Genomic DNA, 21760 nt, shown 5'->3' with positions numbered 1-21760 from the left:
AAGGGGTGTGTGCAATGTCAGTCACTGACAATATCAGGAATATCACCTGAATTAACAAACCAGGTGAAAACAATCAGATGAAAATGTAATTAATAAGAAAAAAACATTAAATAGATACTCTTTTAATATGATTTTTTTTTAAATCCATGAGAAAATCGATTCAGCTTTTGTGTGACGGAAACAAACAATTCTTCGACATTAGATATCCATGCATATATGTATATTTTTAGATTTTAGTTAGAGCCAACACTGTTTAATAAAACATGTTCTGATTCTGCTGGTGTTATCCCCAGCTAGAAATTGGTTGCCAAGCATTGCATCATTCCTTTCATGTGACTCCCATACGCCCCAAATTCGTCCTGGCCGTCTTATGACTGCATCACAATTGCTGCTCACACAAACTATACAGGCTAGAGCGAAAACCAGCCGTTGGACCCCGCCTATGTTCTGATTTTGGGTCACCCTATTCGATGTCGTTAAGGGAAAGTGCTCAACTCCGCTCTCCTGATTGGACCATTTCAACGCCTGTTACTCTACTACGGGGATAGGTTGTGATCTAACTTCTCATGCATAGTTCGGTTGGCCTCTCTCTCAATATAAACACCGCCGGGAGTTTCCGAAGAAACACATTCAGCCGTTCAAGACTGAACAATGGTTAACATGAGCTATCACCAATTTCTACTAAAATATCCACATTCGAGCTCAAGACAGTCGAGAAGGCGAACGAATAAAAGAAAAAGGGTAAGTGGGCATTCTTTTTATATATAGTTTTCGGCGAAGAGGAAGTCTGTTTTTAAGTATTTCGGGGAGTAACGGAGACTAAACTTGAAGTTGGCTGTTGGAGAGAAAAAAGCAAGAATTTGGCAGATTTCCCAGTGCCAATTTTAGAAAAACAGTTGCCTTAATCCATCACAATTTACACGGAGTGATTTTTCTGTGCTGTCCGCTTCTGGTTGACAAGTTGTCAAACCTTGTACGGACTTAAAGTTGTTTTTATGTTTTTTTTGTTCTATTGAGCGTAACAACCGTTTAAAAATAATACTGTGATTTTTGACAACATTGTATCCCTCGATTGTATTAAGGGTAATTTAATTTGAACATCATAACATATCAGCGCACTACTGTAGCGTCTGACAGGAGCCTGTGGGGCTGTTGACTCGAGACCGAACGGCTTTTTATTTTTGGCAGCTCGATTTTTTTACCACATTTAACCAACACGATAATGGCAAATGTTGACCAATTAAAGAAAACATATTGATATTGCTTTGTCTTTCCCCCCAACCCACTCCTGTCCTCTCTTTATGTTTCCTTTTGTTTCGCCCATTCCTCCTGCTGGACTTTCATTTCCATGACGTAACTGTCTTGGCTTACAGTGGACATGTAGCCCAACTAAAAAAGTAAATATTAACATTTAAAAATAAATGATTATATAATTATTTTATAGGAAAATAATTGCTAAGTTTATTTTGTCAAACCAAATTGTGAATCGCTTTGCTCACACCTGAAGTTTAAAATGTGTTATCAGGTGTGGAGGACTTCTTATTTTTTTAATCAGTTTTGTAATTTATCAATTCACTGACAATGTTGAAAAACATTTCTTAATTCTATTTGCACAGTAAAAGGAGGAGGAACTAGCATACCTATTAAAATGAAATGTTTCATTTTACCAGCTTTGTCTACAATAATTGAAGAAATAATTTTCTTTTGTTTAAAACATTTAGGTACATACAGCTTCAAGTAATTAATAAAAGCAGGTGAGCTGACTGTCAGACCTGGAGAGATCAATATCTATTTATCGTCTTAACCTGTCATTTATCGATCCCAGCGTGTTTGGAGTACCGTAGAAAGCAGGGGGCGCAATAGGAACATTATGGTCTTTGTTTACAAGAATTACGTGACAGGATCTTTCTATTCTCCGTCCATGTTAATCAACTCATAACATTTTGACATTTTGTAAATGTATAAAAAATATGTAATTTTTCGTTATTTTCCAAAGAAGCCATTCATTATTTTAAAGGCACATTCACAAGATGTTGTATCTGTATTTGTGCAAATCATCACTTTAATTTCTGAAATCTCAGCAAATTTCAGGCCTCATATTTTCAAAGACTTACTTTTGGAATATTCTTTTTCTCTTTCAGGATTGTTGGGACAAGCTATCTCCAACAAATTGGCAGACTTGATTAACAGAGACTTTCTAAGGTAAATTCTCATATTACATTATTAATGCTGCATGTTTCTGGAATCAATATTTTGATTAAACACTTTTTTGTTTTAACATTAACCTTGTGTCAGTTATCTACATTTTCAGTACACATAGTTTTCGTCTTAAAATGTCGAGTTATTAGCAATTTCATGGCTGTACAGTCATTACCTCACCTAGTCTCACTGTTATTTATTGTACTGTGGTCTAGTTTTTATTAATTATGGTGTAAATAATAATTATAATATATATATATATAATGTTTTCTTGTAGTAGTCTCAGTGATAACTCAGTCCCACCCTTTTTGGATGCATACTTACTCAATGCAAACTATAACTCAACCGGTTGCAGAGCAGTGAAAGATGTGACCTGTCTAACGTTCTGCATTTCCCCCCCCCCCCCACCAGGTCCAGTGTGAACCGTGTGGCCGAGTACCTGTGTGTTGCGACTGACTGGCGAGATGACTGCCGAGTGGCTACACCTGCCCCCGCCGTACCCCCCTGGCGTGGGGCCGTTGTGTGGTGCAGAGTTGGAGGCGTGGTATGAGGACCTGCAGGATATTCTGGGCTCCGACACGGGAGGGGCAAAACTGGCACGTGCCCCCGCATGCACCGAGGTCAGTAGCTTGAAGAGTGAAATGTCTTTCACACCCATGATGAGTGTGAGTGTTTGTTGTCCATCGTACTTTGTTTAATTATACATTTTAGCTTTTTTAACCATTCTTTAAAAAAGTTGTATTCACATACTGAGTGTTGGTTATTCCCCTTAGACTGTGATGTTTGACGTGTTTTGGCGTGTTGACCTTTGCGTTTTGTGTTTGTAGAAAGAGCCGGAGTTTCTGGATGTTCTGGAGAGTTGTTCCCTGACGTGGCTAACGGACGGAGGCCAGTCGTGGGGCGAAGGGGTCCAGAGGACAAAAGAGGAGATCCACAACCCCCAGCCTCTGCACCACACCACCTCCTCATCATCATCTTCCTCCTCTTCCTGCATGAGTCCAGCGGTTGCAGAGGAGCAGCGGCCGGAGGCTGAGAGTGGGAGAAGGGGCGATAGTTCCACAGGAGGCGGCAGTGATCTGCTGCCTCCAGAGTTTTTCGAGTTGCTGAGTGAAGGAGGAGTGGGAATGGTGGATCCGAGCGGAGCGGTGATCAGCGGCAGCTATTACTACCACCACCATCAACATCACCAAGCTAATAATGTCCGCCCTGAGTCTCCCTCAGCCAGCGAGGAAGAACTGCCCTTTGTCCCCGATTCTCCATCCAGCTCTTCCTCAGCATCCCAGTCCCCATCTCGAAATTGTTCTTCTCCCTCCTCACCCGTATCTTCTCCCTCAGACTACCAGTCCTCCCACGTGGGAAAACGCAAAAGGACAAACAGCGAGAGGGCCAACAGTGCCTTGTCCTCTTTTGGCTCCTCCACGCAGCTCACATCCTCATCCTTCTCAGCTGCCAAAAAGAGTCGCAAAGAAAGAGAGCAGGAGAACGAGAGGAAGGTACAGGAGCTGACTGAGCACAACGAGCGCTTGAAATCTGAAATTGAAAGGCTGGGAGAAGAGGTACAGAGGACACGTAGAGCCCTGATAGAGAGACTAGTCAACACCAGGAAATGAGAAAAGAATGAAGCACATTATGGAAGATAGAAATAAAAGATGACAGGTCCTCCAGAATTGGATTAAGCAGTGGTGGGGTAAGGTGTAAAACAGGTCATCATGAAATGCTTCTTAGAAAGGAAAGGATGGAAACCAAAGATATTTTTCATAAGCAAGAGGATTTTTGGGAAAACACAGAGCTTAAAATGGAAAGTAGTCGTGAAAGTGATGAAAGTCAAGATGAGAAGGGGCTGCAACAGCAATGCGGCAAAATAAAAGACACAGCATGTATAAAGGAAAGGAAGAACAGACCGCTCTAAGTGCAAATTAAACTGTGGTTTTGAAGAATGTGTTTTTTATTAAGTTCCATAAAGTAAGATGGCATAAAATTGTTATGAGCATTTGATTTGTTTGTACGTTGGATAAAAAGGAACTGAATTGAGAGAGTGCATTTCATTGTCATCCATTCCCACCATTTTGCAATAATTGTAACTCCTACGTTAAGGGCTGCAATTTGGCTAGCAGAGATTAGTTGCCCCAATTTGTGGAGTGTATAGGAGCTCAGGAAAAGTCTGAAAGTGCCCCGTGCAGTGTGAGTATGAGAGAATGATTTTTGTTTTTGGAGAATTCATAATCTTTCTTACTTTTTTATAACCCATGGCTTTGTGTGTACGTGTATTTAGATAAAGTTAGTAGGACCCGGATATACTTTCTCAGCTGACCTTTTCTATCAATATGGGGATTTGTAGAATAATAACCACAAAATGTTTTACCCGGATTTACTATTTTTATATAACGCTGTAATGTACACACAATTGTACTGTAATGGCTTGTACTGTATAAAGCCAACAAAGCATCTGTTATTTTCCCTTAGCATTAACATAATCTGTTAACCGTAGAATAATATGCATGTTGTTTATCATTAAAAGCATCAAATATGTATTTTACCATACCATTTATTTTATCCATCATTGTAATCCCAAATTTGCAATAATAAAAGAAACAAATGTGCAATATTTTGTGTCATGAATTGTTTATTTGTTTCCGTTTTTTATTTCCGTTTATTAGAAAAATAGTGGTAATTGAGAAAAGGTTTTAGGGAGTAATTTTCAGATGAAATTAAATCAATTTATTTTCTGAATCCAAAAAGGGTATTTGTAGCAAAAGGAAAAACAACATTTTCAAGAGGATATAAAAAAAATCTTTAAATGCGCAACACACCTTCCAACGCTAATATGGTATGCTGACTATCACAGGCAGAGTATAAAATCAGTTTCTTTTGTGTGGGGATTTGGAAAAATCCCTCCATTCTGTAGCTGTATTCATTTGACTCTCTCTTTGTGTGTTTTCATTTCCCCGTCGGCCTATCCAGAATTTCATTAGTCCTCAGTGCCAATACCACATTGTCTTAGATCCTGTCACGGCTTTGCCTTAAGCTAATACCCTCACATCTCTCTTGGTGTACATCTTGTTCCTGTTTCCCTGCAATCATACCTCAAACCATTCTACTCTTCCCTTCCTGACACTAGCCTCCATCATTTAGCTTTCCCTTTGTCTTTCCATGTCTCACTTCTTCTTGCCCTTCTGAGGTGCAGGTGCAGGGCTCTTCCCCTCAGCCAGAGCCAGCTGTTTCTTAAGGTCCAACAGTTTGGCCACCTCTGCTGTGATCGCGGCCTTCTCCGCTTTCTGGGCTTTGAGCTCTCGCACCTTCTCCCCCTATAACAGCGAAAAAATGATAAATTGAATTTTGACACCCAAATGTGTCTTTGATTAAACATTTGAGATTCTTGGTACAGATAGAGGTTGAAATCTTTATTTTCAAATAGCAAGTAATCAACCAAGGCGGCAATTTGTGAGTTTGTAATTTTCCGTATTTGTTTGGGTTCAGAAATAGTGATATATTAATTGTTTGATTCCCAAAAATCTAACCGCCGCATCTGCGTTAAAGATTAACGTTAAAATCAAATTTGATAATGATCAATTAATTACAAGCTTAAGCATGACCAGATCATTTTTGAAATAGATTTACTGATAAAAACTAGCTTTTAAAATGAGTAGTAATTTAGTTCAGCGGCAGTAGTTTGTTGCGGCCGTGATTGGATTTTTCCGAACATCGCGTTCGTCCCCGTAGGAAGACGTACATTTTTTTAGATTCCTTTTACACAATGATTATAGTAAATACGAAACCATAAAATGAAGAAAAATCGTGTTCAAGTAAAAGAATATTTTTAAATTGAATGAAAAAAAGTAAGAATTGGGTTTGCAGTCTATAGCCTGTGTGTCGCCACTATCCAGCATTCTCACCTGCTCAGCCACAGCCAGAGTGAGCTGCTTGGCTTTTTCTGGGTCCGCTCCGATCACTGCCGCCACCTCAACAGCAGGAGCAGCAGGAGCTGGCACAGTGGCAGGCGGGGTGCTGCCAGCGCTCTGAGTTGCTGTCTGAGTGTGGAAACAGACAGATGAAGATGTATGAATTTGAGGCGTTTATGGTTATCATTTCTAGAGATTACTTACTTTATTTCAGACAATAAGACTCATCACTCAAAATGTCAACGGGAGTTTATGAGTCATGAAGTGTATATGGACATTAAAACACACAGGATATAAAGGGATTAGTATAAAATAAACAAATCTGAGGATGTTAGATGAGCCGCTAGTGTTAGTGAAGCATGCAGTAATCAATATTGACACAGCATAACCAGCGTGGACTGACTCAACGCAAACACATGTCGCTCAATACCTTTTTTTTAGGTGGTTCATCTTCAGGCTAGAGGCAGGCGATTGAGCAGAAGGTTAGGAGATAAATTAATTTTAATCTAAAGGATGGATGCTTAATACATCATTCAAAATAGTGTGTTTGCTCTGTAACATGCTTCACAAGATAGATGCTACGAGTACGGACACATTCTTATTTGTGATGATAGTTTGACAGAAACCCGTTAACAACTATGCATTATCAAATTCTTTCTTATTTCATTATTCATAAATAGTCAACTTTTATTACTATAAGATCCGACTGAACTCATACACAGACCATTAGGCATCATAAACATCAAATACCTGCTGTCCGCCAAATTTCTTCTTCAAAGCCTCAATCTGGTCCACCTCCAGTTTCTGGAACAACGGACTGACCTAGGAATTAAAGGGGGAACAAAAAGGTAGAAATTCAAAGGAATTTAAGTATGAATTTAAAAAGTTGTGATCGTGGATTCAGCCCAGGGCCAGTGTAGCTGGAAAATTAACCCGGAGGCTCTGTTCTCGCCTTTGAACAAAGAAGATTATGCAAGTAAGTAAAGTAAATAACTATGTATGAGAAATGTAGAGTTTGGATCATGATCACCACTTTCTAAATGCAGCACTGTGTGATTCATCAGATTTGTTGTGTGCCCGCTGGAATTCTTTATGATTCCTGTAACATTAGAACAGTGTGGTGTGCTATTCCTTGTCTGCAGACCTTAGTCACGAATCACAGTAGCCTTGGAGAATCGAATGCAGTGTTGGAAGCCGCAGACACAGGTCACCACAATAAGGCCTGAAGGGACAAGTGGCCTGAGAGCAACCTGAGGCCTCCAAACACTGTCCAGGCTATCATTCTCAAGTGTATGTATGTGTGTGTTCACACGACTGTAATGTCCTCCAGAGTCTTGAAATATTGACATACTGTTGCATACTCATTGTATCAGCCAGCATCAACATACCGGAGGCTCCACAGGTTTGTGTGTATGGACCGTCTGTGTGTTCTTGGGTTCTACTCACAGTGCCAATGCGGTGGCCGGCACTCAGGGAACATACAAAGGTGCCGGTGCCTTGCAACATGGTGTTGACACAAGACTGAGGGGCATTGAGTTGATCCCTGATGGTCTGGCTGACTGTCGGCATGTATGGCAGCATCATCACTGACAGCAAGCAGGCGATATTCACAGACACACCGGTGACTGTTCCCGCACGCTGCCTGCAGAGGAGGGATGGAGAACAGTTCATGTTTTGTTATATTTCACGATTGACCGAAATAAACACTGCTCTTTTAGTTGGCTGTTCATACAAAGACTTCTTTATATGAGAATTGTTTTTCAGATTTTTTTGGTGAGACTTCACTAAATGAGAATTCAAGTCTATCTACCTTGTATAAATCTACAGGAGGGACATACTGTCTTGAGTCAAGGGCATCTCACCTTTCTGTGTCTCCTCCCTTGATCTTCTTCCAGGGTTCATTGAGCTGAATGTACTGGTTGCCATGGCGAGAGATGTTCAGGATGTGTCTCAGAGCATCACGGATTCTAGGGGAAAATTTCAGAGAAAACTTGATGAAAACTGACAGCAGACCCATTGATGAAAATGGACTTCAGTAGAGGTCCAAACATGGGTTTATCTTGTAGAATTTTTTTTTCTCTTACTGAAATATACTCTTTTAATTTGGATAATTCAAAATCAGTGAATATCAACACATCAACTGTTTGACTGTTTTGGTTTAGTCTTACTTGACTTTGTCCAGGAGCTGGATGTACTGCTGCAGCTCCCAGCCCACCAGAGCCAGGAGCTTCTTATCTTCCTGCTGTAGCTCCATCGCAGGCACACAGCTCTCAAAGAACTTGGTAACAAACATGCCAGCTCTGGAGAAGAGAGGAAGAGGGGGGTTCACAAGATGTGAAAAGAGAAAGAAGAAATAGAGGTCAGGGGAAAATGTGGGAACGGAGCAAGAGAGGCATCAAGAGAAAAAGGGAAGAGAAATATCGAAAAAGCGGGACAAGGGAATTTTACTCAACTGGCTATATATTATAGATTTTGTTGCCGGATGTAATATAGTGCTCTGAAAGTGTAAAATACTGAGCCTATTCACAACTCCTGTACATAGTAGTTGTATAGCCAGCCATCAGGAAGATGGTTGTAGTCGGTTTTGTCATGTCTGATGCAACAGACTGTTCTATATTCTAAAAACACTCAGCATCAAAAGGAAGGTCTCCAATACCATCTACGCATTTACACTGAGCTGTTATTTTGATGTGTGCGACTAACCTTTGAGTGACCTGTATTCTTAATTTGTTTTAATGAGCCTTTTAATTTGTGGAACTAATAGAAAGTATTCCGTTACAATACCCGAATCCTCATAGTCTAAGTCCTTTTTGCTGCTTGTATGTATTCATTCAGAAACTACCAATTTTGGTTGTTGAAGCTGATTGTTTGTGAAATAGTCAAAAACTGTTTCAACTGAACCTTTGAAATGTTGATGGATATGAAAACGCGTCCAAGATGGACACACTGTCTACTTTTTTAGTCACCTGAATCCAGGCAGGGACAGAATTTCTTTTTTGAAGCAGAATACTTTTTACCTCCAACACCTAAGGCTGGATGCAATCTACAAGATATTTTCAAACCAATTAGGCATCAACGCTGCTGCCCCAGACCAATTTTGAAGATCAAGGTACTTTGAGAAAACGCTGCTGAGAAAAATCTTTGATGTGGGATTAAACCCTGATCTTTTAAAATTCATTTGAGGCAATGTAATTGGGGCTAAATTACGCCATCCCAAACAAATTTAGAAAACTAGGGTGAGCCTCTTTTAAGTTACTGCTCTAACAGACAACAATCTGAAAACTTAGTTGTTAATTGGACTGCATGACAGTTATGTGCTGCATATTTACTTTTAGAGTGAAACTTATTGTGTACAAAATGTCGGCAACTTGACGTCGATTGCCTCATTTCTATGACACACAAAGAAGAACAAGTAGCATGAGTTACTTTATTTTGTCATTTTTCTAACTGACAGACTAAATCATACTATCTGCTCAAACACAAGCAAAGGATATCTTTTAAACATTTTAATTTACTTACCTGTTAATGAAGTTGCCCAAGTTGTTGAGCAGCTCAGAGTTGTTCTTCAGAGCCATGTCCGCCCAGGAGAAGGCAGAGTCCTGTCCCTCTGGACGCACATAGAGGAGGTAGAACCGCCACACATCAGACGGGATGCCTGTGTCCTTGGCCATGTCTCCAAACACACCCACACCACGGCTCTTGGAAAACTTAGTGTCCTCGTAATTCAGATACTCTGTGGGGGAATTCACAAAATAAGTTCAAGTCAGTGCTGAACTTTAATTATATATAGTAGTAATATTGAATCAACTGGTAAAATCAGGCAATCAGAATCGCTGCTCACCAGTGGCAATGAGGTGGTTGACCAGAGTGTAGTTGTCCTGAGCTCCCAGTAGGGAGCAGGGAAACACCACACTGTGGAATGGCACATTGTCTTTGGCCATGAAGTTGTACAGCTCTACCTAGTGGCAGAGACACAACACTGCACTGTGAGATGACATCATATTAGATCATCATGAGATCATCCAGTTCAAAGAAGACTTATCAGCTCTCCCCAACCCCCATCTCTCTCCCTCGCTGCAAACACAGGCCATCACACACACACATTACAGAAGCTCAATCCTGGGGTTTCAGATGGAGAGAGATGAGTCAGAGAGAGTTGGGAAGACATGTTGGATTTTTTTTTCATATATCTATAGGGTTTAAAAAGAACTTGCATTTAAAAGGGATGGTTCTAAATGTACTTAACCCACCGAAAATAATCAATATCTGTTAAAGTGTACACTATATCTAGAATATTTTCATCACTTTACCTTGCCATCAGACAGCCCTTTCTGAAGGCCAGTGAAGTAGTTATACGTACTTATAAATACTTCAGTAATTTTATCTCGCAGAAGAGGCGCATTCATACTAACCCTTTAAAACATCAATGTCGCACAATAACCAAAACTAAGTGATCGTTCATGGCCTCAGACCGTAAACCAGTAACTGCTGTGTGCTGCAAGGAAAAGTAAAATAGGTTGGGGGTGTTCCCACATTGTTTACTGTAGAAACTATCCATAAGAACTTCACACAACCCCACTTGAAACATTTCAAACATTCCATTTTAATACAAGTACGGTATACAAAATTCCAACATATCTTCCTCATCCTTATTCACTCATCTCTCTTCATCTGAAACATATGGACTGAGCAACCCAATAAAACCCCAGTGATGTCACTGCATGTGTTACTAGCTTTAAAAGTCTTCACAAATGTACGCACACACACAAATGACTACTAGATTCCATATTCCAAGTATAGCTAAAAACAGCATCATGAACAACAAAATAATCAGGAAAGTCTGACAAAGACAGATGATGAGTCTTTATCTCAGAGGGAGGGATCTTGAAGAGGAAGTACAAATAGCTGTATTGTCTCCTACTCATTATATTGTGTGTGCAAAACTGATTGTGCATTTCATTCATTATTGAAGAGGTTATGCCTTGCTCTCAATCCTGTTAGGGTTATATGGGGCTACGAATTAAATGGTGTTTTAAATGAGATTGCAAAAGACCAGATGGGGCAATGAAAAAAGCAATCCCATTCTGTGCTGTGCAGTGGGTAGAATCTGTAAGTGTGTGCATCAGTACTCTGCTCGGCTCATAACGTCTGACATATGTTGGAGGGAGGAGCGAGGGTGGGTTGAGTTACCTGATGAGGATTCTTCCACCACTTCTCCCATTGGTCGGTGTAGTTAGCAGTAATAGACAGATAACCAATGGGGGCGTCAAACCACACGTAGAACACCTGCAGAGGCCACAAGAGAAAGAGAGGGACATTGTGTCAGAACATGATTCTCAAACAAATGAATCATAGCAAAAAGGACACAAAGCTTAGGAGGAATGGAAAAGTCCTTAAGATGCTAATGTGAATTAAAATTCTCTTTGGTGTTTATGTTTTGACCTGAAGAGTCTTACAGTGAGCACTGCAGTATCATCAGTTACTGCATCATATGTAAACAGCTAATGAAGTCATTCTAAATGTTTAATTAGGACTCTGAACCTAGATATTAATTGCTAGCTTTAAGGATCTATAAGCCGGTAATTCAGCAGGGCAAAAAGGCTTTTTTATGCAAACAAAACAAGAAAACATACAGGGTGGTGTGTGCACATGCTTTTTTATAATATATAATAGACTATTAACAAGGGAATAGCAAGATTAGTTATGCAAAAAAAAAAATCTTTTCATGCAACAATAGCAGACCTTCTCTTTGAAGTCAGGATGAGGTACTGGCGTTCCCCACCGCAGGTCCCTAGTGATGCAGCGAGGTTTGAGTCCATCTCTCATCCAGGAGCGAGTGATCTGTTTGGCATTTGCCGTCCAGTCACCGGTGCTAGTTGACTTATCCAGCCACTGCTCCAACTGAGCCTCTAGCTGCATGAGAGACACAGGAAGAAGGAAAATGATTATCAAAACATCAAATGTCTTAACTCCAAACCACAGCTCTAGGAAGAGTAAAGCCGTTTAAATGATACAACGACCACAGGGATAGCTGCATTACACAAGCTTTTTCTGACGTTGAATTAAACTTTTCACTTGCTTTTTGCACTTTCTAAATAGGCAAAGTCTGTCTCTGACAATTCTGTATCTCCACCGCAGGATGGACAACCAAGGCCATTTCAATTCAATTTAAAAAGCATACCTTTGGCAGGTCCAGGAAAAGATGTTTGGAGGTGCGGATGACTGGAGTCTGTTTGCAGACCTTACACTGGGGTTCCTGAATGGGACACCAGCAAACAATGATGGAATAGAACTATTATAGCAGCTGCTACTGCCATCATTCATTTTCTAATATTCAATAATGAGTATATATTCATCAGGATCCTCCTCGTCTTGTCTGTTATCATAAACAAGCTCCTTTTACTCACCCTGAGCTCCACAGCATTGATCAGCCGCCCACACTTGTCACACTGGTCACCACGAGCTTCTGGGTAGCTGCAGTGGGGACAGACGCCCTCTACGAAGCGGTCAGCGAGGAAGCGCTGGCACTTTTCACACCGTAGTTGCTCCACTATGTCTTCCACTAGAAAACCATGCTTGTGGATTCTCCAAAAGATATCCTGGGCGATTCTGAAATATAACAAAGATAGTTGAAAACTAATTCACAGGGGATTGTGCCGGGATTAAAGACAACATTAAAGTCTTTTGTATGAACACACTGACAAATGAGTCATTAAACCCTGGCACCATTTTTTTTTTTCAACCTAAGACTGATAATGCTCTTACCTGTTGGTTAGAAAAACAGTAAACTTTATCTATCAATACTGCAATGTAAAACAAGAACAGTGTATTACATTTGGACAAAAACAAAGCTTTTTGTTATCTTTGGTGTTGGATTTGTAAATCTAAAAATGTTAACACCCAAAGCCCATGTCATGAAAAAGGTTGAACCTATGGGCTGTTTCAGTTTTCAAAGAACATGGCTCTAGTGCACAGTGTTTGATGCCTTTAATGTTTTACTCATCAAAGCAAAGGCCACAAAACAGAGTTTCATGTACGAGCTCAAAGATTAAAGTCTCATCTTTGCAGAAGAAAATTGACTCTCTTTTGTTTCCCTTTTTCACAAGTGTGTACCAAAAGCCCATCTTTCAAAATCTATTGAAACACCTATGCAAACAAAAAGGATCTGACACTTTATCCATCCACAACCAGTCTATTGCTTTCACTGTTCCAATAATTTCTATCAGGCAACAATCTATACTTTGTATGCAATTCATATTACCTCCAGACTTCATTTATGATGAAATAGATCATTTTACGACAAAATGTCAAACGTATTATTCCTAGATGGACTCTGCCAATGCCTTTCCTTTCTTTGAACTAACAAGAAAAGATGCTATTTCTGGAATAAATACATTACTAAAACATTACTATAAAGAATTTCTTCACCTGACTGCCTGTATTCACATTTACATGCAACCCTGGGCTTGGCAGATGTTTGTTGTAACAGTATATTTATATTTTGGGCACTATTCAAAGGAATGAGAACAATACTTTCAGACCGTTTGCTGCTTGACTAAAGAATCTAAACAACCTTTTTATAGGATTTATATTCTTTTACTTTTTGTGTTTGGTTAATGTCAGAAATGTGCGTAATGACCTACATTCTACTACCATGCTCAATAATCTCTGAGATTAGATAGAGTAGAATTTATGCTTGACAGGACTAGACATCCATCCATTTATATCCACACCATTATTTACTGCAAGATTAGAGTAATCTTATGTTACATAATTGTGTAGTAATCATATGGAAACGTGTTTACCCTCTAACATTAAACTACAAGCAGCCCAAGGAGAGGACCAGGGTCATAAAATGAGCTCTGGATTCTTTTTGGAGACCCTTCTCTGTTTATCGTTAGCTTTGTTGTTTAACTTTGATTATGACTAAAAGAAAACCCTGTCTTTAATTTCCCACAAAACCATAGATAACATTTTACAATATGGACCCTGCATTCACTTACTCCGTCTGCTTTTCGGTGGTGGTTCTGCCAAAAAAGTTGAAGTCAATCTGGAACCACTTGTAGATGTCTGAGTGAATGGCATGGTACTTGTCGCAGATCTGCTGCGGTGTCAGACCCTCCTCTCTGGCCTTGTTCTCTGTAGCTGTGCCATACTCATCTGTGCCACAGATAAACAGCATGTTCCAGCCTCGCAGGCGGCCATATCTTAGAGGAGAGGATGGAGTCAGTTAGGTAAGACAAAAGATGTTGATGATAGTCAGTTTTCATTGTAATGTTCAGAACGCTTTTAAAAGCATTACAGGTTTGCAATATTTCCAATACAATTCCAGCAAGATCAATGCAAACATGTTTAGATACAGAGGTCAATATTTTCTTTCTAATATTATTATTAATGATTTCTATGTTATGGTTATCCATATTTTTTTTCGCACCCATGTTTACAGAAAGAAAAGGAATTACAAGATAACATTTCTACCTGCTGAAGACGTCTGCGCTGAGGACGCAGCCGATGATGTTGCCCAGGTGGGGGACGTTGTTGACGTAAGGCAAGGCACTGGTGACCATGATGTTTCGCTTGCCTTCCTGTGGTAAACTAATAGGAAACAAACCGATCCAGGGTTTAATCTTCCTGTTTTGTAACTCATGTATCTTACTCTTACATATGCACTTTTGAGGAGTTTCGAAAACAGGGTTGATATATCGATGATGCTAAGTAACATATTCATCAATGGAACAGTCCCATAGGAAGATGATCTGAGGTGTTGTAATAAACAACATCATATAACATCCTATACCACAACATATACACACTCACTGCACCTAACTCTGACTAAGATTATCTACTTAAAATAGGGAGCAGCAGCTTTTATTACTTACATGGGATGCTGTCTGTCTGTAGCCACTGGGCAGGTGTTCAAACCTTTACTCCAGGTAAGAGCAGCTGCCTCCATCTCTTCTGCTGAGACCGCACGCTCACCTTCCTCACTCTAAACAGACAGAAAGATTGGGAGTAACTCCTTCACAGACTTATCATGTTTTAATTGCCACAAGTACATATCCGTTTAATAATTCCGCTCTTTTAATTACTGTAATGTTTGAACTTTTACCACTGTGGCCAATAATTGATCATTTTTTTCATTTTAAGTATTTCCATCACCTATAAATCATTTCTATTATGAGAATTGTTGAGCAACACAACCAAAGGTTAATTGCCACTAAAAGCATGAAATTATAAAACTAGCTGTTCAATTAACTATTCATAAGGAACTGGCTTTGGGGACTTACACAAGATGGAATAAAATCAAAATTGGCTCAGTTTTAACAAAATGCTGACAAGCAAAAAGACACTTGTAGTATATGTACACATTTAGTTTTGGGTTCAGTATAGGGTTATAAGATTTTTTCAATATCTAGTAAGGATCTGAAACAACCTCCACAAGTTCAAAAGCTATGATAACTATCATATGGCTATTACAGTATCGAGTAGGTGATTCCCCTTTCTAAAATGTGCAGTCGTAGTTACTGCCCTCTTACTAAACCACCATACAAAAACAACAAAAAGTACACTCAACCCACTGATCTTTTGACATCCAACCCAAAGCCTTAACCTAAGGTAGGGAGCCATAACTGCTGATGTTAAATATGATTGAAACACATTCAAATCTTTCCATGCTTAAACAAGATAACAGAGGACAAAAATAAACGAGGCGCAACTTCTACATTCTGCATGTCTAAATCCTAACGCGGGTGTTAATTTAGCTTTCTTAGAGCCAGGTTAACACTCAAATTGAGGCATAAGTACATGTGTCTTGCAAGGTTTTATATGCGTTGCATTTGTTACTCAAAGATAACAAATACAAGATGTTTTCTTGGAAACCTCACAGTGTACATGGTTCCTGAGGCAAAAGCAAGAGTGTAGTCAGGTACTGAAGCACCCCTGAAACGTTTTTGATCAATAAGAATGCTTTAAGTCTAATCGTGATCTTGGTGATCTGGCTGATACCTCAGCTGGGTTTCCATTGCATGGTTGTGTGTCTCTGCACTGGCTGCTCTGGGGGGCAGGCTGCCTCTGCATGTAGCTCTTCATGCCCGGCAGGCCTTTTCCCTGCAGCACTTTCTGAGCGGCAGACTGGCAACTGTGCATAACAGCCCCACGGTCAAACCAGGCGTTAACAGACGCACGTTCGCCTGTTAAAAGGAAAAAAGAAGCCGGAAAATAGTAAGGTAGATAAAAGGAAGATAAAAAGACAAGAAGAAAACGCAAAGGGTTGCATAAGGGATCGTTACAACATATGAAACAAGATATGACATTTGGGTAACTTAGGTATGTCCAAAAGCCAAACAAAAAAACGTCATTACTACTTACCCAATGCTAGTGAAGCGTCAGATAAAACAGGGTACAGCGCAGCCCACAAAACAACATCAGCAACTGAAACAGCTTCCTGAAACACAACAGAGCTGAATGAACACCTTTTTTTCTATAACTGACATTTCCATTTGTCCTTTACTTGTTATTCCATCAGAAACCAAAATGTTTGACTTGAAAGCCCTTAACAGTACAGAAAAGGGACCTATCCAACTCCATGGGACTTTCTACATACAAGCCAACCAAGAAAAAGAGAATTTTCAGCATGAATGTTTTTTTGCACCTGCAACTCACTAAATATGGACTCCATGTAATGCTGTGACTGCCTCACTGTGTGCTTACCACAGTTTCCTTTAGCTTTACACAGGGCTCCTCCAAGCCATGCCAATTGCCAAGAGACTTCCCAAAACACATTTCTGTACACATTAAATATCTGACAGACGCAGATGACTTGTTGCCTCAGGGGCAGCAAATACCACAGGGAACTGATCCCACACCAACACCCACACTCAGGCAGTTCTGCAACATAAGGGAGCCCTTCCTAAGAAAATCCTTTTAACTTAAAAATGCTTCACTAGCTCAACATCAGCAGCTGAAAAAAAAAGTGATGCCGGAGGAGCCTGATATGGCACTGGAGACTCAGCTGAGCTTCCATAGAGGCATCATGACCTTTTGACTTGATCATATGTTATACTAGGCATACAAAGCATTGTTTGAGTGAGTATGTTTGTCCATATCTTATATTGTGCTCACGCTATAGCAAGTAAGTGTTGATTAAAAAAATGACTGCAGGAGACAGGAGATGTTGATGCTGTACCCCGGTTAAATATGGCGTGTTCCCCTTGCTCAGGCTTTGTTCCATGTAGTTTAGTGGCCCCTGGAGGACCTTGGACACCTCTGAACCTTTTCCCTGCAGCACTGCCAAGTGAAGGGCCTGTAGCAGAGCAGGCTGCACAAAAAAACAAAAACAGAGATAATTAGAATTGATTGAATGATACCAGATCAAAAATTTCACCACAGAAGTATGACTGAGGTTAAACAATTCATTTTCTTAAGCCCTACAGAGCGCAAAAACAGATTTGTCCAATACATTGTTCTTTTGAGAGCATGGCTTTATTCATACAGCTGCATGGACGTATGTCCCCGTTGGCAACAAATTGAGGGACAGTAAGAGGATTCTGTATACGTAAACGTTCAAAGGCAGGAACAAAAAATAGTTTGCATCTCAAAGAGGTTTAGTGTTTTATACAACAGATGACCAGCAAACTGAACATTTTTATGTAGAGCTTACCTGAAGATCTGTGGCCTCCCATTCAAGCCACTGATTGCAAAGTTCACTAGAGTCTTTTCCACTTACTTCAAACAGGTATCTAAGGGATTAGGGTAAAGTGTGTCAAAACAGTTGCCTTTTACTTTGCTTTAAAGAGAGTCTCTACTGGCTGAAAAAACAAACACTAATTATATAGATCCAACTATATTTAACATCTTCACCCACATGAGTTAGTTACAGTGTGCCTCAAAATGTAATTGCAGTCCAGACATTATGAATAGAAAGTACAAAAATGTCCCTGCTATTATAGCCTGCTTCCTTTTATAGTGTAACTATCCAATTTATCATTAATGACATGGAAATGTTTATACAAGTGTACATTTTACAATTTTCATCCCTTCTTTGGATTGCCCATATTTTGAGATATCCATGTCAAATTTCAATAGCAAGGCTCACAGCATAATACTATTAGCTGAAATATGATCACTAAATACCAATTGAGATAAAATGGTCATTTGTTTTTGATCTGATCCTTAAGGGTTTTAGATAACTGAAACGATATTGAGAGGCTTGGTTAACAGCCTTCATATTCATGCCAATTGGCATGGGGATTCAAGCAGGAGGGTCTACAGTATACTGACCGGCAGATGGCATTGGAGCTGAAAAGGTGCAGTCCACTAGGCAGGAGAAGGGCAGGCAGGGCTGGACGGCTAAGGAAGGGCACCACTCTCTCTAATTTTTAAAAAAACAGATAAAAATGTTTGTTTAGATACAAATCACCAAACACAAAACACACAACAAGAAATAAAATTGCCTGTCAGATGAGCTTGTTTTTCCTAGGCAGAGATTATATTTGAATCCAAAGCTGCACGAGAAGTAATAACACAAGACTCCTCATATGCGTCAATGATAATCCTGTGATCAAATTCTTAGCCTCAATTCTCACTAGAATAACCAGACGAGAGCACAAAGGTCACTTAAAGGGTCACGGATTTGAGCTTCTTTTTCTGAAATGAATCACTACATGAGGGATTCCGATATATTTTATTTTTAAATACTGTTAAATAATGTTGTATTGGCTCTACGCTCAGAAAAACAGTACTGTATATTTCAACACTGTATTATACAATGTATTTCCAGACACCTAATACTGTTTGTATATAAAACATATCTCTGAGTACAGTCCATTCCATTCACACACTGAGGCTGCTGGCCAGATGGTACTGGTTTTTCATCTCTGTGATCAGCTCCCACAGAGGGCTAGCACACATCTGGGACTGGAGAGAGTGAAGCCTCTCCCACTTATCCTAGACAATCACAACATAAGCCCAAAGCTGGAATGTATTACCATTTAATTAGAATCTAATTCCTTTCCACAGCAGCACCAAGATGAAGTTGCAAAAGACATAAGAAATAGCTTCAGTCGCAGTAGTACTCTGAGTTGTAGCAGTAGTTAAAGGGCTCAATGCAAAAATAAAATCACAACCTAATGATTATTATTATTATCAAGCTCAGCCTAGGGAAAATTACTGGTATTAAGATACCACTCTTTCAGGAACATTTTCAACTGTGAGTAATAGAAACGTTCGAAAGCCATTAACGGTTAAAATCAATATTTTGATTAGTGCAACGTGTTTACTTTTGTCAAAGTCAGTATGTTGGCCCAATTTGTAGGCAACACTGTTTTTTTGCCAAGATGGCCTCAGCTTGTCTCTCTGTGTAGAGACAAGACTAAATTGATCCCATTGTGAAATGTAATAGCAAGAACAGCATACATATTGCAAAATAAGACTCCTAATTATGTTACTACTACTACTACTACTACTACTACTACTACTACTACTACTACTACTACTACTACTACTGGCAGGAACAAATAAAAGTCAGCGCAGAGCTTCAGTCGGCAATGCTCAATACAACAAATAAACAAGAAAGCTAGGTGTAGTGATGGACTCTGACCTTAACATTAAAACAAGTATTAAGCCAGCCTACTATCACCTTAAGAATAGATCTAGGAATAAAAAATGTTATGTCAAAGCAGGATTTGTAAAGACCTGGCCATGCGTTTATCTTCAGTAGACTGTAATGGTGTCTTCACAGGTCTCACTAAGAAATCCATTAGAAAGCTGCAGCTGATTCAGAATGCTGCTGCTCGAGTCCTCACTAACACTAAGAGAGTGGATCACATCACTCCAGTCCTGAAGTCTTTACACTGGCTTCCTGTCTGTCAAATGATTGATTTTAAAATACTGCTGCTGGTTTTTAATTTTTAAAAAAATATTTACGATCTCCTCCTAAATGATGAACCATCCAGGAGTATAAGGTCTTCTGGGACGGGTCTGCTCTCTGTCCCCAGAGTCAGAACTAAACATGGAGAAGCAGCGTTTAGCTATTATGCCTATCTGGAACAAACTCCCAGAATCCTGCAGGTCCGACGCAACTCTTAAATCCAGTCTGAAAACGTATCTTTTTGCTGCTGCTTTTGATTGAGCTGTTCATATGTCACACTGCAGTGTGGCTTTTACTGATGTATTTTATACCTGTTTATTTTATTATCTTTGCTTTTTAATGACTGTTTTTAAATGCCATTTTATAATGTGTTTCTGCTGTATTAGTTTTCTTTTATTTTTTGTAACACACTTTGAATTGCCATACTGAAAGGTGCTATATACATAAACTTACCTTGCCTTATTATTATTATTATTATTATTAATAATAATAATAATAATAATAATAATAGTATCACCTTTACTAGTTTATAAACACATTAAGGAAGCAATAAAGAATAAAGTGACATAATGCAAGTTATTCTGAAACCACTCTCCACCATTAGTACTTTTATTTGCATCACATTAAGGTACATTTTGTGACATCTTGTGAGTCAGTCCTTATACTCCATATGACCTTCTTCTGACTATTTTGAACATTTCTGCACAATACTATCCCATGAAAATTACAGAGACATGTTTTTACTCTTCATTTCAAAATAGTTTTTATTGTAATAGTTCTGTATTTGCTCTTGTTTAATTACGATGTTTGTATACAAAAGAGACAAACGCAAATCCTTTGTATGTGTAAACCTTCTTAGTAATAAACCTGATTCAGATTTGTTATAATAAAATATATTTTAATCCTTATACTATTGTATTTTCTATTAATATTTGAATGCAGGACTTTTACTTGTAACAAGGTTTTTTTTTCTACACTTATTACTACTTACACAATGTAACATTTACCCTATCCAGGTAAACCAGGACTGTTCCAGGCTTGAGGAGTTTAGCCTAGCTACTGTTGTGTATGCTGTATACTGTACAGGTAAGCTCTACACCTCTATGCACTGCTAAACAAAGGCTACATGGGGCTGCACTTACAAACGGTACTAAAACAAGACGAACAAAGCAGTGATGTGCAGTAAATTAGATTTCTAGCAGCTTCTCAAATGCTTCACGCTGTCGGTCAACAGTGATTGAGAGTTAGCATTTGATCAGGACTAGGGCATGCTCTTGCAATTCAACAGTAAACATCAGTTACCGCACACACTCGTTTCAAACGTGATTAAACCACCCATTATGATTAGTTATCAGTTATAAGTCACCATCACAAGTAGATATACAGTCTGGTGTTCAGCTAAACATGCTTCCTTACCTTCGTGGTTGACATACTGGACGTCACACTGAACTCCACTCACTTCTACAGCTGCTAACACTTTCAGGCAGTGCGGGTTGCCTTCACTGACGAAAAGCTTCATCTGGATGTTTGTAGCTACAATGTTATATCGGGACTGACTTGGCCTAAGTGGTAACAATATATTTTTGATTTAAAACAACACAAGCAGCAGCTGGTAGTAACTTTGCCGGTAAGCGTTGTCCACACACGCTGATGCAAGTGTTGGCCCTCTTGCAAATGGCAGAGATGTAGTTTTGAGTGGTGTCTGTATCGTTCACGGGAAAGACAATGGTCTTTCATATAAACTACACCTCCCACAAACCATTTCCAAAAGCGTCATTTATACATGAATGAAGTT

The 21760-nt window shown here is 39.4% G+C and overlaps 2 protein-coding genes across 4 annotated transcripts; one reads left to right on the top strand and one right to left on the bottom strand.

Moving 5' to 3' along the window:
• Positions 1 to 573: 573 nt before the first annotated feature.
• On the top strand, positions 574 to 4804 carry ddit3 (DNA-damage-inducible transcript 3). 2 transcript variants are annotated; one of them, XM_063911200.1, is made up of 5 exons: positions 590 to 741; positions 1374 to 1397; positions 2142 to 2202; positions 2611 to 2819; positions 3027 to 4804. In XM_063911200.1, the coding sequence occupies exons 4-5, from the start codon at positions 2664 to 2666 to the stop codon at positions 3807 to 3809; spliced, it is 939 nt and encodes a 312-aa protein (XP_063767270.1). In that variant the 5' UTR covers positions 590 to 741; positions 1374 to 1397; positions 2142 to 2202; positions 2611 to 2663; the 3' UTR covers positions 3810 to 4804. The 2 variants fall into 2 exon arrangements, with proteins under 2 accessions (XP_063767269.1, XP_063767270.1); XM_063911199.1 differs by lacking the exon at positions 1374 to 1397 and having other exon boundaries at positions 574 to 741.
• On the bottom strand, positions 4805 to 21653 carry mars1 (methionyl-tRNA synthetase 1). 2 transcript variants are annotated; one of them, XM_063911172.1, is made up of 22 exons: positions 21382 to 21653; positions 18378 to 18468; positions 17758 to 17836; positions 17284 to 17415; positions 16467 to 16542; positions 16104 to 16288; positions 14978 to 15087; positions 14577 to 14693; positions 14102 to 14305; positions 12506 to 12707; positions 12280 to 12354; positions 11841 to 12011; positions 11289 to 11384; positions 9940 to 10057; positions 9618 to 9831; positions 8267 to 8398; positions 7961 to 8065; positions 7545 to 7740; positions 6849 to 6920; positions 6529 to 6555; positions 6093 to 6227; positions 4805 to 5504 (listed from the first exon to the last, which is right to left on the bottom strand). In XM_063911172.1, exons 1-22 carry the CDS (start codon positions 21482 to 21484, stop codon positions 5355 to 5357), a joined length of 2790 nt encoding a protein of 929 aa, XP_063767242.1. In that variant the 5' UTR covers positions 21485 to 21653; the 3' UTR covers positions 4805 to 5354. The 2 variants fall into 2 exon arrangements, with proteins under 2 accessions (XP_063767242.1, XP_063767243.1); XM_063911173.1 differs by lacking the exon at positions 6529 to 6555 and having other exon boundaries at positions 21382 to 21652.
• Positions 21654 to 21760: the final 107 nt, after the last annotated feature.

The sequence above is a fragment of the Eleginops maclovinus genome, chromosome 20, assembly GCF_036324505.1.
Source record: "Eleginops maclovinus isolate JMC-PN-2008 ecotype Puerto Natales chromosome 20, JC_Emac_rtc_rv5, whole genome shotgun sequence".
Lineage (NCBI taxonomy): Eukaryota > Metazoa > Chordata > Actinopteri > Perciformes > Eleginopidae > Eleginops > Eleginops maclovinus.
The sequence above is the reverse complement of the archived record's forward strand: the minus strand, read 5'-3'. Positions and strand labels throughout refer to the sequence as shown.

Bases quoted from the DNA above. Each gene is read 5' to 3' on its own strand.
- ddit3 (XM_063911199.1), top strand. From the start codon at position 2,664: ATGACTGCCGAGTGGCTACACCTGCCCCCGCCGTACCCCCCTGGCGTG. The intron at 2,820-3,026 runs GTCAGTAGCTTG...TTGTGTTTGTAG, and splicing joins GTGCCCCCGCATGCACCGAG to AAAGAGCCGGAGTTTCTGGA.
- mars1 (XM_063911172.1), bottom strand. From the start codon at position 21,484: ATGAAGCTTTTCGTCAGTGAAGGCAACCCGCACTGCCTGAAAGTGTTA. The intron at 16,289-16,466 runs GTAAGTAGTAAT...TCCTTTTAACAG, and splicing joins TGACGCTTCACTAGCATTGG to GCGAACGTGCGTCTGTTAAC. The intron at 12,012-12,279 runs GTATGCTTTTTA...TCTCTCATGCAG, and splicing joins TTTTCCTGGACCTGCCAAAG to CTAGAGGCTCAGTTGGAGCA.